The following is an 18,308-nucleotide window of genomic DNA, read 5'->3' on the forward strand; positions in this document are numbered from 1 at the left end:
TGTCCACATTGTTTTATAAGGAACTTCATTTTAAGCCAGTATGCTGCACTGCATCTTTGCATCAATATAACACTATTGCCAAGGAGCTCAAAAGGCCGTCGTACTGTGCAGTAGATCACTTTAAAATATTCCATATCCATAAAATGTCACAGCAGCAAGTGAATAATGACAGCGAAATTCGGTAACTATTGTACCATGAACAGCTTCATCCACTCAATCCCAGAACTCATAAATATTATTTTTATTGCCTAGAATAGGCTGCGCCATTTTTGTGAACATGATAAGACAAAGGACCCAATGATTTAGGCCCATTTTGTCATTGAGGTATAAAGTCAAGAGGCATAGAATTTCTAATGATGAAAGAGCACTTATGGCAACAACTAAAAAATGAGACATTCTTTGGCTCATACTGTGAAATGTAATTGAAGTGAAAAACAACAGCCACTCTAAGTCCACAATATTTTGTTCTTATTCACTGTTGGAGATTTTACCCCTCAATCACTTAACAGGTTGACATATTAGTTTTGGGGTTTGTAGTTACCAGGAGTTTTGCTTTTAAACCTAAAAAATAGTCAATATATACTGGAATACACTTAACCTTACAGTAATGTGGTACACTTTCTGTAAAATCAAATAATTAATCATTAATCAGTTTCTGTCACAGTCTCTTCTGTAACTTTAATGAAATAAAATAAATGTATTGTTTTATTATGTTATTAATGATGCTGTATTCCACCATACTCACTTAGACTGTATCCTGTGTGTCACTTTAATTAAGCTGAAAAATAGACACACATTGACCTGTTTAGGGTACAGAGTACAGTAAATGGAAACAGCAAACAGAAGTATCCAATGAGATGTAGACAGCAAAGGAGATGGTGTTTTAGATGTTGTTCACAAAATAAGAAGTCAGGACGATTTGTTCAAATAACTTGTGTTAACCTGATTGGAACCAATAAGGTAGTTCCCACATGGCACTTCACTCTCTGTTTGAAATGTATAAAGACAAAATATTGAGCTTGTGGCTCTTTTCTGAGACAGACCTAAAACCTAAAAAGACATTGCAGTCAATGTGAATTTCAGATTTCTTACATAAAGGTTACATCATCACAATGAGATCACAATAGGGCTGGGTATCATTTAAAAAATTACGTACCGGAGCACCCGGATAGCTCAGTTGGTAGAGCGGCCATATATAGAGGTTTACTCCTCGACGCAGTTGGCCCAGGTTTGACTTCGACCTGCGGCCCTTTGCTGCATGTCTTTCCCGTTCTCTCTCCCCTTTCATGTCTTCTGCTGTCCTATCAAAATAAAGGCTGAAAATGCCCCCCAAAATAATCTAAACAGAAAAAGAATAAATAAAATGACGCACCTGCATCTAAAAATAACAGTTGAAAAAACAATTCAGTTCTTGCATCACCTCCAAGTTTGCATGACATAACGTCACTTTCCCCTTCAGTGTTCTGTTGTGGATAAAGAAAAGAGTTCAGCTAAACTCTGGAAACCTTTGTCTGAACACGTACATGACAGAATAAAAGATTACACTTTGAACAGCTCACCTTTTTAGTTCTCCATTCTTTAATCAATCTCCTCTGCCTCTCACTGGTATTTAAGAACATATTGGATTGCAAAGTCATCTGAATGAACCACTAAACTAAGTTAAATCATACTGATCTGTCAATTTTGTTCTCTAATGTCACAAACCTTCAACTTAATCAGACAAGGATTGCCATTACAATCCTGCTACGTTGTATAAGGAAGTAGATGGGAGATTTTTTTATTATGGACAAAACATCGTTTGATCATGTTTCAAGGTTAGATGAACATTAATTTTTCAGCAGTGATGGGCTCATCATTCTCCCCCTGCACTAGTACTAAATGCTTTAAAGGTGCTGTAGGGTCTTGCGAAGATCCAGGACTTAGCCAAAAAATTTGAACATTGACAACTTCTCAGTCCCTCCCCACTTTCTGCTAAAGCCCAAAATGGTCTCCTAAGCCCCTCCCCCCACAAGGGAGAATGAATGTGTGTGCATGAGCAGTGATTGACATGCAGTTAGCACAAATGTCTGTTTCAGTAAAGAAGGGAAAAAAGTAATATTTAAAATCTTGAAAATTGCTAAAGAGATTTTTATCATACACATAATGTGAACATAATGTGAAATGAGATACTAACCGGTAGTGAGATTATCTGCAGCATCAGTTAACAGATCCTATTGATAACATATTTCAGAATTTAAAAGCAGCAGATGGGACCAGTTAACAAACACATTTTAAATGAAAACATCAAAATGTTTCACATGAAAAATCACACTTTACAACAATAGTCAGGATTTTTGAAAAATTTGGAAAAAACACTAACATTGCGTTTATTAACGGTCTTTCTTTTTTACCCTGAATATGTGTGCATTTCTTTGATATTCAACTTGTTATGATTCCATATATACCAATAACTTGCTCCTAGTAGTTTCTGAGAGCCATTTTTTTGGGCACATGGGAGTACTGTTTTGTAGCATCGTGAGACCCTCCTGATCTCGCGAGCTCCAGTTTTTCACTCGCAGATCAGTCTGGCATCTTGAGGCAGAGAAAATTTGGAGCCGTTCGCCAAACGACCGGGCCAATCAGCGTTGGTTTTGAGGCGGGTTTAGGTGGTGATAGACCGATGGTTTATCCAATCAGCTAACCAGTATTTTCAGACAGCGGTAGCCCTAATTCTGTTAGCTGCTTGCTAATGCTTTTTTCTCTTGGATCCTTCTTTTGGAATATGGACGGGGAACCTGAAAAGGTGCCTTTTATTCCTAAATTCTCTTTACACAAATGGCAAATATCCTTTACCGACATGTTGCTTGCTTGCTGAGCTAACGAGCTATGCTTTGCCTGCAGCAGCAGGGGCTTGTGGTTGATTTGGCCCGTCTATCACCAACATAGGTGATAGACAGATGGTTTATCCAATCAGCTAACCAGTATTTTCACCCCTTCCCAAAAGTTCTCCAACGGAAAGTTCCCAGATGGATATGACAAGCTAATGCGAAGCAATCCATCTGGCGGAGTCAGGTTAACTGTTTTGTCCCTAAAATATAATACAAAAAAAAACAAGCTTGTGTCTATGTTTCAACATCACTAGCAGTGAGTAACTGAAAATAATAAGTTTTTCAGTAACGTTTGCAGTAAATGTAATTCTAAACATTGTCTTTACAAATACCAAAATGTATTTAATATCCTTTTTAATGTGCTTTATGACTGAGTTGGTTGTACTACTTTCATACCGTTTCCCATACTTACTTTGACTCTTCTTTCTTTAAAAGGTCAAAGAAAATACTGGACAATAAGTTCATATTTAGGCTCCACAATGTGAACTACTGTGTGAAGACCTGAAAGACCGAACCTGCCACAAAAATATAGACAATCAAGATATATTTTTTGTTTTAATAGAGATCATTCTCTTTCAATCCATTATAAAATAGCAATTAAAACATTTTTTAAATTCAGATATTTACATATAAACAGGTGGCTGTGCAAAATGTACAAGATATTGGCAAGAAAGTGTCATATGTGTTATTTGTCATATCTACTGTATATGAAAGATAAAATAAATCTGCCGAGTTGGAAGTTGTCAACTGATAAACTTACAAACAGCAAACTTAAATATATACAGTAATAAAAAAGTTGCCAATACAGATTCTTTCAGAAAATGACAAAGGTATAAAGACCAAAATTAGTATGTGCACTAAAAATATAAAAAGTTATAAAGTGAGTATGTTCATCTGATCGACTAGTTTTAGAAAAGTGATCTGTCAAAGTGCAGTCCTCGTTATGCATTTCATGCCCATATTTACCAATATGATCATCCTCCATCATTCATAAATATAAAAATTTGGAAAAACAACTTATTGGAAAATGTGTGATTCACATAAATGACTGTAATCCATAACAATAATTATTGGGATTCATTTCTCTAAACTCCTTTTCTTAAATTCACATTATAGCCCATGAGCTACACAGCCTGGATACTTTACATTACTAACAGCCACTTCATTTCCTAATTATACCATACTAGTTTCAATGTTTTTATTTATTTAGCCAACCATTTCCATTATCTTTTTATTGGTACAAAAAGCAAAGACTAAAATGTGCTTGAGATGTGCAATCCATCCTGCACAAAGATATTTTAGTCAAAGCTTACTTAAACATTACACACTTTCATTTGAAAAGTCTGCAGCTCTTTGGGGGACATTTAGGAAACGCAGGGAAATGACGTAAAAGCTTCTTGGTAACATTATTCAAAAAACACAGAGCCAAATCCACATTATTATTTCCATAATTATGGAAATCTTTCATTATTCTTGGATCTTCTAAATCAGAGGACAACAAGCACATTTAACACACCAGAAAATCTGCAGACTTTTGAAATCTATTTGGCAATGATAAAGTGGTGAACAACAACTACTTTGGAAAGGATGTTCACTGTGACAGAAGGTACAGTTCTTTAAGTTAAATTGTATATTGTCACTAAAGAAATTAATGAAAACGGCTGACTGCAGGGGAGGTGGCTTTAGAAATGATCGATAGGAATGTAAAGGGCATGTCGTCTTTGTAGTAAACGTGCTAGAATCTGAATAAAAAGTGGAATTTCGGTTTCAACCACTGTGCCGGGAACTCTCACAATAAATAATATAGTTGCGAGAGTTCAAATACAACACCTGTGATTACGTCATGCACAACACATGACAAACAATTTTTTGTTTCCAATCAAGCTAAGACAAAGAAAGAAAGAAAGAAAGAGCACATCAAAACGATGTAGCACACATCCTACAAATCTGGAGAGAACTGTTGGACAGATGATGTTACTGAAGCAGATCAACACATTCTAATCCATATGGCTTAATTTGTTAAGAAGGCAACTCAGCAGATGACAAGGCTAGTCAAGATTACTCTCTGTAAAACAATCCACAGGCATTAAAACTGTGCTAAAATATAGTATAAATGTGTGATAAATTAAAATCTCTGTTAAGAACTTAAATAAACAGAGTTTTTACGTTAACATGGTCAAGAAAATTTGCACATTACTGCAGTTTTGTAAAATCAGGCTGTTGCACCTGAGTGTCGCACATGAATCTAAAATGAAACCACTTCAAAGAGATTTGCTGCTACAACACGCATGTCAGTGGAAGTGACACTGACAAGGTCTTCGGGTCTATAGCGCTCACTTGGGTTAAAGACATTTTCCTCGTGTGCAGCATGAGGCAGTGCATGACTGAAGCGTGGTTGGGTAAAACTGGTCTCTAAAGAGCAAAGCCGAGCTGAGAGGCACACTGAAATCAGGGCCCAGTTCAAATATTTGCTCCTCTGAAAAAATACTGAAGACCTGTGCTTGAAGAGGCTTTTAAAAGAAGACGTCCTTTCGGCGTCCCAGATCATTTTCTTCCCACAGACCGACGTCTCGTCACTCAGCAGTGGGTGATCACAGAAAGTACCGGCAGAGACGGTCTGAGCTGACAGTCAACTCTGCTTCTTGAACGCCACTGAGCGACACTAGTCATTTTAATGCGGGTGCTATTTGAGGAAGCCTTTATACAGCAGGTGTGAGTGACTGGTCCCTCTTTCATTCTCCAGGCAGAAGAGCAGGTCCCTGAGGTTGACTCTGGTGATGCGCTGTCGCATAAACTGTCTGGAGCCTGCTCCACCGGAGCCTCCAGGCTGAGAGGGGCCTGACCCTGAGCCCTGCGCCGTAAAACGGCACAAACAAAAAGACATTTAGTCTTTTATTGACCTTATTATAATTACAAGTTAAGCACAACCATTCTATGCCAAATGGTTCCATATTCCTCACCTCTGCACTGGCGCCCCTAACAGGAGAGTCCATTTTCCGTTTTTTCCTCGGACCGATTGCTGCCAGCGCCGTTAGGTTGGCTTCTCTCTGTCTGATCTGAGCCAACTCCTGCTGCTGCATCTGGAATACAAGCAATAACACATAGATTAGCCTCACAGACAAACTTGTCACACTGCATTACAAAGACAGCAAATCCTACAGTCACTAATCGTAGCATATACTTACCTCTTTGGCCTTCTGTTTTAGTCTGAGCTGTTCAGGGTCCTCTTGCCGTGACCGAGACTGCAGTAAGGCAGAGGACATTTTAATATTTTAAGATGGATATGTACACGTTATTCAGACAATTGTTTTATTCATTCACTTGCTCATTGTTAATAGATCTGTCCTCTAGCGATTGTTAGCAGCAGAGGAAACGTATACTAATGACACTGACCCCAGACCACTCACTCGCCTAGTCTGTGCAATTATCATAGTGTGTAGGATTCTTCCTGTCAATGGTGCTGTGTGACCGTGTTTCTATATTGTTACCTTGGCAGCCTTCAGGAGAATCTCTCTCTCCTGCTCTTCCTTCCTTTGCCTCTCCACCTGATCCAGATGCTCAAAGAATTTCAGCTGGTTTCGCACATTGCTTACTGGCTCATACCGCTCATCCTCCTAAAGGATGGATGAAATAAGACGTTGCCAGGAAGGTAGAGGAAGGTACGACGAAGGTAAATACAGATTACATGGCAATGCTCTCCGGCTCGCAAATTACTGGAATTAATAATCACCTTGAAAGTTGTGTTTTTCTGCTGTGCCACTTGTGACACCTTTTCCAGCAGGTTTTGTAGGCGCTGCTGTGTAGCGTGGGAAATGTAGTTGATCACATCTGTGCCCAACTCGCCAACACCGAACTTCTTACCTGTTTACAACAAGAGGAGTGTTGATAAAGATTTAGACATTGTCAGCCTTTAAAAGTAAGAATGTGCTTTACAATTCAATAACAATAAATAATAATTTATTGATAAAAAAATTTATTTATTGATTTCCTCTTAAATGTATGTGTCTCACCAATCTCCAGAGCTCTCTGTGTGAGTAAAGAGGTGGAGAGGAAGGTCTCATCCTTACAAGAACGAGTCACCATGCCAACAAGCTCAGAGTTGGTTGCTAAGATACGGGCACTCTCCTCTGACAAGTTGACCCCTGCCATGGAGGCCACATCATTGATATCATCATCCTCTCTGGATGAAATAAAAAGTGACGAGTCAGACATAAACCGCAACATGATTTACACCTTATTGTGTGTAAAAACTGAGATCACTTTTTGTTGTCAGTGCACATGTATTTAAAATAATCTCAATTGTTTTATTTAGCTGCAGTAGTCTTCTATAGCTGAAAAAAACCCAAGCTAGAAACATTTAAAGTCTGACCGCCCCCACAGTATGTTCCACAGGGACATTTAGATGAATGTGATAAAAGCAACAAAGACTGCACCAATTTAAGACTTACCTTTTTCTTAAAAACTACAAAAAAAAAATATGCCATCAGAATTACTTAGGATACATCTATTAGACAGACGTGTGGTTACTCTGCTCTGTCTCGGCAGTTTAAACCTCTGTGCTGACACTTCCCACTTTTGTTTTATTCCAATATATCCAAATACACAAAACGGGTGTTTTCATTTAAATACTTTTTTTCCCCCCTTTCTGTGAGACAACTACGAAACAACAACGTTATCACACATGCCACCTGTGTGAACATTACTTCATGGGCTCTTAAATCAAATCACTATTATATACCCTTCATATTCACAGCACTAACAGTCTATTAGCTATACCTGTACAGTTCAATGCAATCCGATACAATTGCCCTGTAATAAATCCTATCTATATATCTATGATTTGTTCTTTTTAAAGCTTTATTCCTGTTTAGATATTGTGTTTGCAAAAAATAATCCATACACACAAACAGATGAGAGCCATAATGCACTGTATATAGTGTAAATGAAAACAATATCTGGCCTGGGTCTGTTATTGATATAGGTCAGCTACTATAGCTACCATAAAACTTGAATTGTTCAAGTCAGTACCCCGTCACATAAGATTAAGAAATAAACGCAAAGAACATGTACAGGTATGTTGTTAAATGTATAAAAGTAAGGTTACATGTCTCTGGTCACTGCTGACATAGTTCCAACATCAAATATAACAATACAAAAGATCCTGTACATTCTCAAAGGCTTTTGAAAATGTAGGAACCTTTAAAACTTCTGGAATGCTGACTATTTGGAGGCCAGTATTTATAAGACACTAATGATATTAATGTGTCACAAACCTGAAGGTTCCCCCTCCTGCTTCCCTCAGCTTGTTCTTCTGAGCAGCTGTGAGTGGGGCCTGACTGACTAATTGCACTCCTTTGGCCCCCGGAGCCAATGTCTGCTTCACTGCTGGAATTAATAAAGACACACATGATGATTATTGCTGCTAACTGAGAAGAATACGTTGTAGTTAAAAGTGCAGTTAAAATTGTCAGTGAGCAGTTTAAAACATGCACTGCGAGCTGAATCGAATTTCAAAAAAAAATTTCGAATCAAATTTGGCACATTTGTATGAGTTTAGTATCCTGAAATTACAGATAGTATCCACAAGCTGGCAGCACTTCCATACTGTATAGAGTAAATGGGTGAAGGATCAAATAAAGACAAACTTAGAGGGTACCAACTGCATATAACATTTACTGTATAGAAGAAATAAAAGAAGTCCAAGTGACTGTTGAACACACACCTGTCTGTAGCTGTTTGACCACCTGCGGCTGGCCCACAATGATACGGCTATGAGATTGTCCTCTGAGTGTTACCATGGGAGACTGAGCCAGCGTCCCCTGTGGCCTGACCATCGTCCCCTGTTGCTGGGGCACTATCTGCGCACATCCAGAGACATAGAATGAGAATAAAAGCACAGACACGACTGGAGGTGCAAACTCTTGTGCAAGGTTTCTACTTCTATGTGCATGCCAATGACTGAATTTGGATAGAGGTAATGATTAATTACCAGTCCAGGTTTACTGTGAGGTGCCTGAGGAAGGCTGATAACTGTGGTTTTGGTCGCGGCAGTGCTGGTGGCCGTGGAGAGAGGAGGTCGCAGCATCACAGCGGTGAGGGCCGTGGAGACTGCTGCAGCAGACTGAGTGCTGGGCAGGGGCAGCAGGCTCTGCTGGATGAAGGCCTCTGGGTCTGGGGTCATCTGACGCAGTGCTGGGAGACTTCTCTACAGGCAGACAGACGACAGCAAGAGTGGACATGTGTTCAGTTTGATAAAGTCACTGCCTCCTTTCCACACAGAATAGATTTGTTTTCATGGCCCATCTTTCCAGGGGAAAGGGAAGCTACATAAAACCAGATTGATTTGGTAAAATAAAGTTATTTATTTCCAAGAAATTTAGATTTTGACAAAAACAAACAAAAAGGAACACTACAAAAGGAAATGGGCCTGCGCCCAGTCCCCAGCTAGCTAAGCGAGTGCCTTAGTTTAACACATAACGGTCTGAACAGGTAACATCTGTCAAACACAATCAAATTGAGACAAGCTAGTCCAGGAAATATAGCTTGTTCCTTGAATTGCATCTCTCCATTTGGAGGGATGGGCCGGGTGCCACTCAAATCAGGATCCTCTGGATGCCAGCCAGGAGTGGGATGAGCTTCTTGGACCAATCTCACTCTAACCTAATAAATTGCATAAAATGTCAAAGCTACACTCTAGACAGGGCATCTGCCAACACATTTTCTGATCCCTTTTTGTGATGAATTTCTAAGAGGTACCCGTTTTCCTGAAGCAGTCCTGCTTTGTAAGATAACTGCCAGCTCACTTGTGATTCCGATTCACAAGATCCAATTAGGATACCAATTAGGTTAGGGAAATTTCAGTTACAATACCAATTTTGCGTGGATATAAAAGAGATCGTCAGACTGTCTTGCTTGTAAATTGTACAAGCAAGAAGTAAACCTGAAATATATTTTTATAATGCACCAAGTTAATGTTTATTACATTAAGTAATGGGGGTCAATTCACCACATCCATGGTTGAAAAGGCATATATTAAATATTAATCAAATTATTAATCAATATCCGATTACTCAAACAAAGATCGATTTTAATTGAAGAATCAATTTTAACCCACCCCTAGTTGTGAATGCATTAATCAAATTATTTTTCCACATTTGGTCTTTCCAGAGTAATCCAAACAGGTCAAGGCACACATTTCTAGTTGGAACTTTTAAAACAGGTTCTCAAAACCTTAAACATACATCACACAGTTTCCAGCACATACCATCGCAAGTATTGCCTGGAAATTGGGAAAAAATACTTGGATGAGCAAAAGTAACAGCACTTAAAATGGTGCAGTTTCGATCACATATTGTGCTGAAAACTAAAGTGCAGAGAATGTAGTTTATTCTCTAATGAGAAGTTCATAAAGGCTCTTTTTTTGTTGCTTTGTTTTCACATTTTTACTATGGGAAAACAGTGCAAGAGCTATTTCAAACGACTACAGTATTTCCCAGTACAAAATCAATAAATATGGCATGTTGTTAGATTTACTTTGATTATGGTTAAACTGCTTTAATGATGGGATCATCAAAAAGTAAACCGAAAAGGTTGTTCTGGGAGAGAATGCAAATCTGATAATAAATGCACTCTCACATCATTGTCCATGCAAATCGTCTTTAACTGAATCTGAATAACAAATCAGAGCAATCATCAAAGCAATTACGTTTTTAGAATTGGCAACAGGCTTTTCTTAATATTGAGGTAACTTTTTTTTAAACTGACATAGTCAGCACAACAGAAGTCAATGTTGACTAAACTGTGGATGACTTTTCATTGCTTTTGATCATATCCTATGCACCTGCCCGACAAAAGAGGTGTGCGAAAAAGCTTTCCTACGTTGCATTGCTTTGACACAAAATCCAATGACCGCATCTTCCAAAATTCATGAACGGTTTAATCATTCACAGAGTGGTTTTCAACCCATCCCAGAATAGTTTCATTTTCTACTCTCCATTCCTCAAAACCATGGAGGAATTATTTTCCTCTTGGAGGTGGGAAGTTTATGACTAGCAGCCATATGATCTGATGTGCCTCTTGGGCAAAATGAATGCTGGATGTCTGGACATATTTGCATAAGATTGCCAGTGATGGTTTAGGCATGCAAAAAGATACTTTCCAAGGTGTATTACAAGAGAGAACATAAGGTGCGATGTGGATGAAAGCTTGTTGCCAAATACAGATGACAGGGTTGACTAGCACTGTTGTATTTCTGTATCTGTAGCTATCCTATGTATGTTTAGTGAATTAGTATAGTTTTGTATTGCATTACTGGAATTACTTTAGTTTCATTTTGTGAATTTGGGATTACTTCATGCAAAAAGGCAAATAAAGATTATATTTTATTTCATGCAATAAAGAGGTGCCCTTCTTTTTGCTGTAATGGAATCTTGCAGTATTTTCCCTACCATTGCCTTGGCCCGCCCCCACAGAAAGAAACTAAATATTTGATTCATGTTATTTACCTAATTTATGTGCACTCTTTTCATTTCAGCTCAGTGGGAGAGTCTTTCAGGACACTGATTTCCCAAATCCCTCAACCTAATCTCAACAAAGATGTTCATGGACTGTATCTCTAATATTAAATGCCTGCAACAGGATTATAGTAAAACTATATCAGTTTAATAGTAACCATATAGTAGGCTGTAGTTATTATAAAAAAAAACTGTATCAATGGTGAGCAGTGTAAACCCTGGTTAGGAGCAGAGTTGCGAGGCCACGTCACCACGTTGGTCTAAAAGGGGTACAAGTTCGCATTTGGCACTGAAGCTCCACTTGGTGGAGAGGGTACATGTCAAACAAGGTCTGAGTTTACACAGCCTGCAGAATGCAGCATTAACCATTATATCCGTCACTGATCTCACCTTCAGGAAAGGCACAAGGTAGGGCTGTGGTGAGGAGTTGAGCTCCCGGTATAACCTACTGGTGAAATCTTCAGGCTCTATCTTCGCTTCCTGTTGTACAATAAACAAAGAGGTTGGATCAGAACAAACAATAAAAACAATCAGAATAAAAATACATTATTGATCCTCTCAGGGAAATGGTTTAGTTGCAGCTGCTCGCAGTCAAATTCAAGGTAAAAAAAAAAAAAAAAAAAAAAAAAAAAAAAAGAGTAAGAAAAGAGCTAGTCAATTGTATAAAGTCACATAAAGTAAAGTTAGGAAAAAAGACTGAAGGCATGACAGGAAAGGTATGAAGATGAAGTCATATAGATATCGAGTTTTAACAGAGATGGTGAGAGAGATGATGATGATGGAAAAAAAGAAGTGTACCAGCAAGTTCTTGACCAGCTCCTTGACGTTGGCCGTAGTCTCTGAGGACTGTTTCCCACTGGATGCCAGCTTGATCAACGTGGACAGAAAGTTTCTACACTTTTTTACATTTTCTAGTGTTTCCTGCAAGCACATACACACAAATGGAATTTCTCCTTAAATATACTCATCGGACATACAGTAGAAATGTGAAGGAGAACACAAAAATACCCCAAAATGAATGAGTATCTATATATTTAGTTTTGAAAGATTACAAAAGACAAAAGCATTCAAGGTTAGTACTTCTCTCTTACAGCTGTGACAGCTGTTGGAGTGACAGGGGTCCTCTGTGTAACTGCTGTGGCTACAGAACCAGGCTGCGCTGTGGTGGGCGTTCCGAGCGGCTGTCCCGGGGTGGGGGCAGTTCCTCCCAGCATGATGGTGTTCTATAATAATTTTATAATTTATACTTTATTAATCCTGCAAGGGAAATTACAATGTTTTCACCCTTTTGTTATTACACACAGGCCTGAATTACACACACATGCTCAGTACCTATACATGCACTGTCAGAGGGAGGGGGCTGCCCATGGAAAGGCGCCACAAGCAGTTGGGGGTTTGAAAGCCTTGCTAAAGAGGACCTTGGCAGTGCCCAGGAGGTGAACTGGCACCTCTCCAGCTACCAGTCCACCACCATACGTTGGTCCGTATGGGGACTTGAACCAGCAACCCTCAGGTACCCAACCCAACTCCCTACTAGGGCTGCCAACTCTTAGTCGATTAGTCGACTAATCGGTCGTTTTGGTCTTAGTTGACTAAGATTTCTTTAGTCGATTAGTCATTTTTATGCTTATTCATGCTTAATTACTCATTTCCAAGAAACTTATGAGCACATTTATGGTAAACACAAGATTTAAAGTGGTGCTTTTGCAGGATTAATTGTGGAGAAACTCAGTTTTACAGATGGTTAATTAACTACATTTATATTGTGCTTTTCTAGTCTTAACCACCTCTCAAAGCGCACAGCTCTGTCAATTAAATCAACTAATCGATTAGTTGACAAAATTGTATAAGTGTTAGTCGACTAAGAATTTCTTTAGTCGAGGACAGCCCTACTCCCTACTGACTGAGATACTGCCACCCCTAAGTCAGTGTATATGCAGTCATGAGATGAGACTCAGGAAATTGACAAGGTCAGAATAACAGTTTTGAAATGTCTGGTCCCGGGGCAGCGTACTTCAACTTTATTAGGACATCTTTTTTTTCCCCCAAGCTTTATTTTTTCAGAAAGGAGTTGTGCTATATATTGTATGTTTGTATGCTACGAGTACAACATTAAACTTTTATGAGCTTAACTATTCTTTCTCATTCTAGGAAATTACTACTACTATCTTCTCCAGGATTTAGGAGAGCTGCAGAGCTGTTCACAACTCGAGCTTCTTCAAACACATTGACTGGATTCAAACTTCTTCTGATTGACTGTTTTGAATAATCCACTTTTAAAGTTGCCAATCTTAACCAAAGCAAATGTCGTTTGAGCAATGCCAGACCACAATAAGTGGAGCAACGTTTGTGTGCACAGGGAACATTTAAAAAAGAAAGGTCCTTAATGTAAAATGTACAAAAGGAAAAGAGGAATAGCTTAGTTGGGTTTGGATGAGGTCATGAAGACCGCACTTTATGTCTAGAGTGATGTGGGCAGGAGAGAGCAAGTAGGCAATTACCGGTATGATGATGATGCTATTGATGCCATTGATCTCTCTGAGTCACAGCAAGTGTAGAGCTAGCTGTGCACTGGTTTCAGATGTGGCGAGTAAAATTTCTGAATGGCAGGTAGAAATTGTATCTATATGCCATAGCGGCTGGTGGGAAAACGTTTCAGACCCTGTAAAACATATTTTATGTTTGTGGCTAAATTAAAACCAACATTATTATTCTCAAAGTGTAACATACGGCCAATCATCATGCAGAGCAAATGGATTGATTTAACTTGGTTGTCGGATAGTTTCAGACTGTTTAGTGCCAGCCCGAACCAGGTCTGGTGTATTGGAACTCAGGAACAATTTGGGATGTGTGTTGAAGTTACCTGCTGTACAGGCGGCCTCTGCAGTGTGGTAGAGGTTGTCACAGTGGTCTGGACTGTGGAACCTTGTTTAATAATGGCGGTGGGGGTAACCGGACAAGCCAGTAGTGACGCGCCTGGAACCTGCAGAACAGCAGGGGATATGAAAGGTGTTAAACATATGACACTATGTAAATGGAACAATAATGGAACAAGTAATGATGTGCTACATATTTTTTCTCTAATAAATATTGTTAATATATTTCTTTAAGTTACATAGTTTCACAATAGATATACTGCTTTAAACTCCCTTTGGAAGGAAAAAAGAAAGAAGAAAAATAGTTTCTCTTTTTTCTTTACTAACAATTTTCCACTTTGGTGGTTTCTTTAAATTGTTGTTGTCATTTTAAAGTTAGATGCAAATAAATAAAGTCAGTCCACTGAGAATGATTTTTAATTGGTAATTTACCATGCAGGAAGAGTGTGCACGTGAAACCAGCAACCAAAATGTAATTTAATGAAACTGCATTATAAAATGTATCAGATCAACTAGGGTTTCTTTTTACAATTTGTCAAAAAAAGAAGTTAGTTTTAATTTCCTATCAGACAGCAACATTATTATATTATATATATATATATATATATATACACACATAACACAATGGGCCTAACTTTACTTACAACACACATTGTGATGAGGTGATCAAATTATGTTCTGCCCTAGTATTAGGGATGCACCGATCCCACTTCCCGATACCAATCTTGATACCAACCCACTCAGGGTATCGGCCGATATGGAGTACTGATCCAATTTGAGTGCTCTTTCTTCTTTTTAGTTTGAAATATGTATACCCGGAGTGTAGAAATGATTGGCATCATCAATCTGTGTGCAATGTAATACGAGGTTGTAACTACACCTAACTTCTTAACTATAAGTGAAGGTGTTTACACCAACATTCTTGTAAAGATTGTGTTGATTTTAATTATATGGTTATAAAAGGGTTTGCAGAATTGTGATTGTACAGTATACATATAACAGTGACAAAGAAGTATTTAAAGGTGCATCAGTCTGATACCCGATCTGTTAAATAAGGTCCATATTTACATGAATACTGATCCAGTATATCAGGTCCATGCGTCGCTACCTAACATGAATGAGTCACATTTTCTGTGTGTGACTGTGCCCCTGTGTCCAGCAGGTCCGGGTACCTGTAGAGAAGTGATCTGGACAGGTGGAGTGCTGGTGGGGGCTGCAGGTCGTGGTGTCATGGCGCTTTGGGACTGCGACTGAGCCTGCATCTGAGCCAAGGTCTGCTGGTGAATCATCAGCAGCTGCCCACTCTCACTGCGAACCAAGACCATGCCTGCAACAGGCAAATGACCAAAGGTCAGGGCTTTTCTGTCCTGATCAGTCTCACTAATGTACTGTATATGTATGCATTGAGTTTCTGAGATGAGGGGGTATGAATTACTCATCTGTAGGCTATTGATGCATGGATATTGCCTCAGCTGGGAGGTCTATGTTCAGAGACTTCTAGCCTGTCAGCGACCGGTCAGACAGAAAATGAGCCACAAACATGGTGCCATGAATCAAAAACATTTCAAGCCGCAATACAGCATGTAATTAGATGTTGTGAGGATCCACAACATAGTAGAACAACAAAATAAAACGTTTTCTTGCTGCTGCTGATACTTTACTGTAGGCCAGTGTATTACTTTGCACTGGAACCTGTAGCCTGTTATAGCTCCTCAATCAAACAAGGTGACTGGCTGTGTGATAAGTGACTGGGCTCCAGTACACAGTAATGCACTGGCCTTCAACAAAGTAATACCAAGTTACAGAGAAGCTGGACAGGAGACTTAAGCAGCAAGCAAAAACATGTTTGTGCTGAGTTGTAGGTACATGTTATTAAATGGTGTGAATAAAAAGCTGATTTTTAAATACCCTATTTGTAGCTTATTTAGGTCTGACCAGTCGCTATCTTGCTGGCATAGTTCTATACACAGGAGTCCAAAGCAGAGGTAATTTCCACACATTGATATTACTATATTTTAACAATTCATACTTCCTTATGCCAAGGAAAATCTGAAATTATCCCATTAATTTGCCGCTGACAGTGCAAAACCTTGGAGAAATATCTGAGGTCAGAGACAAACAGTCTAACAATTATAGCCTTTGCAAACTCTTCTTAGAGATACACAGTAAACAGCTGTTGATATGAGAACAGTCTGCTATTGTCCCTGACAAAGACAAAGTAGTAAGAATCAATAGATTGCAACATAACACTAGTTTGATATACTGTACAAATAGTTTGGCTGACTGCCCGCAAGGCTTTTTATCTGGTCTGCAGTTTGGAACCTTGTCCATCTCTAATCTGTTGTTTGTGGCCTTAAAGGCAATGTTTCGAGGTTTTATAAAACGTTTCTTAGCTGCCCTTATGTGATTATTATGGTCTCAACCCATTTCTTGCATAATCACATAACGGCAGCTAAGAAACCCTGACAAATAAAACAAAGTTGCTTTTGAGTCAGCAACAAGTTTCTGAAGAAGTTATTGCAGCTTGACACAGCCTACATTGGCAACACTGTTACAAAACTTGTAGATGCTCTTAAACTGTTTACTAAGTTACCTGGAGGGAGCTGGATGTTTTGGATATTTGGGGCGTTTTGTTGAGGCTGAGTGAGTCGAGGGGCCAACACCTGTGGAGCAATAGCTCGTATTCCTCCAGGAGGAGTAGCAGCGATTGTTGACGGTACTGAAGTCCTCAAGTTTTGCAAAACAGTCGGGCTCCTCATGGTCGCTATTGTCCCTGTCGCAACAGCTGAAGCCACGACGTGAGCACCAGTCTGCATTATAGCTTTTGTAGAGTCGAATTTGTTGACGAGCGAGCCGGCCGAGCTGGTAACACTAACAGCGGGTGATGTTAAAACCGTTGTTTGGCTGCCTCCGCTTTGTGAGGTGTTAGTTTGCATAGGTGGCCTCACAAGCGTGACAGTGGGTACACTTTTCACAGAGGACTGAGACGAAACCACAGCATTCTGCGCACTCGTCGAAGAATTTCGAACAATAGTACTTGGTGTTGCAGACAAAACTGTTGCGCTTCCTTTGCTCACTGAAACAGGTCCGTTGTTGACAAGCGTGACGGCGGGCTGGGAGTTGTTGCCGCTCGTGCCTCCGGTGATATGACAGTTCATCACAACGCTACTTCCATTCAAAGTTTGAACACCAGTCGTTCCAGGTTTCCCAACACCAGATGCTGCATCTGATACGACCGTAACGACTCCGCTAGCTGTCCCGGGCTTGGACTGACTCTGAGCGGCTGTCATGCTCGATGTGGTCCCGGCTGCTCCATCCATGCTTGAACCGTGGGAACCCGTACTGTTAATGACACCTCCTTGCACTCCTGTCCCTACAGCAGCGGAAACACATGAAAGCAAGGGGCATATCTAACAACTCTCTGATTCGCATTAGTTTCAGGAAACACACGAGTGAAGCAAAGTAAGCTAAAATCAGTAGAACAACGTGACCAAAATTAGCTAATGTTAGCTAACCGGAATGGGCAGCTATCTTACCTGCTTTAGCAAGCTCTTGTTGTGAAAGTCCCATTTTGCTGCCTCCAAGACCCTGAACATTGGAATTACTAACGTTACCTACAGCTGAGTTGCCAGCGTGATTTGCTGCGGACTGGACCCTGTTCGTTGCGTTAACGCGCTCTGCTCCCGTTAGTTCAGACTCCAGCGATCCGACTAGATCACTAACTACTTTTTCGTCCACATCTGTGTTGAAGAAAACATCATCCAGCAAATCGGAGCCCGCCGCCATCTTTGCCAAGCTACGCTCGCTCGTGAGACGCATGCGCCGATTGGATGCAACCTCAGTGACGCGACCTCGCCGGTCGCTGTGATTGGTTCTTCGAAGAAAATAAAGCTTGGAACAAATGGTTGCGAGCAGCAGTGTGGAGGTTCCAGCTCAGTGTGACAGCTTTACGGGAAAACAACGATACCACACAGGGCTGCCCCTGGTGGGACTTTATCACATCGAGGAGACTCTCTGAGAGAGTTTCTGTGACGTACAGCATGTCTTTGCAG

General features: G+C 39.8%; 1 protein-coding gene across 2 annotated transcripts; it reads right to left on the reverse strand.

Moving 5' to 3' along the window:
• Nucleotides 1-3,413: 3,413 nt before the first annotated feature.
• Nucleotides 3,414-18,300, reverse strand: LOC114558066 (transcription initiation factor TFIID subunit 4). 2 transcript variants are annotated; one of them, XM_028581787.1, is made up of 16 exons: nt 17,793-18,300; nt 16,850-17,629; nt 15,429-15,583; nt 14,244-14,363; nt 12,472-12,603; nt 12,179-12,301; nt 11,771-11,860; nt 8,857-9,072; nt 8,590-8,725; nt 8,141-8,249; nt 6,878-7,047; nt 6,598-6,728; nt 6,356-6,481; nt 6,053-6,109; nt 5,828-5,947; nt 3,414-5,718 (listed from the first exon to the last, which is right to left on the reverse strand). In XM_028581787.1, the coding sequence occupies exons 1-16, from the start codon at nt 18,073-18,075 to the stop codon at nt 5,551-5,553; spliced, it is 2,916 nt and encodes a 971-aa protein (XP_028437588.1). In that variant the 5' UTR covers nt 18,076-18,300; the 3' UTR covers nt 3,414-5,550. The 2 variants fall into 2 exon arrangements, with proteins under 2 accessions (XP_028437588.1, XP_028437587.1); XM_028581786.1 differs by having other exon boundaries at nt 8,141-8,252; nt 17,793-18,299.
• Between the last annotated feature and the right edge of the window lie 8 nt (nt 18,301-18,308).

Source organism: Perca flavescens, chromosome 7 (assembly GCF_004354835.1).
Source record: "Perca flavescens isolate YP-PL-M2 chromosome 7, PFLA_1.0, whole genome shotgun sequence".
Taxonomy (NCBI): Eukaryota; Metazoa; Chordata; class Actinopteri; order Perciformes; family Percidae; genus Perca; species Perca flavescens.

Coding starts and splice junctions, on each gene's coding strand:
- LOC114558066 (XM_028581786.1), bottom strand. CDS start 18,075: ATGCGTCTCACGAGCGAGCGTAGCTTGGCAAAGATGGCGGCGGGCTCC. Junction 6,729..6,877: donor ACAGAGAGCTCTGGAGATTG/GTGAGACACATA, acceptor TGTTGTAAACAG/GTAAGAAGTTCGGTGTTGGC. Junction 5,719..5,827: donor TTAGGGGCGCCAGTGCAGAG/GTGAGGAATATG, acceptor TTTACGGCGCAG/GGCTCAGGGTCAGGCCCCTC.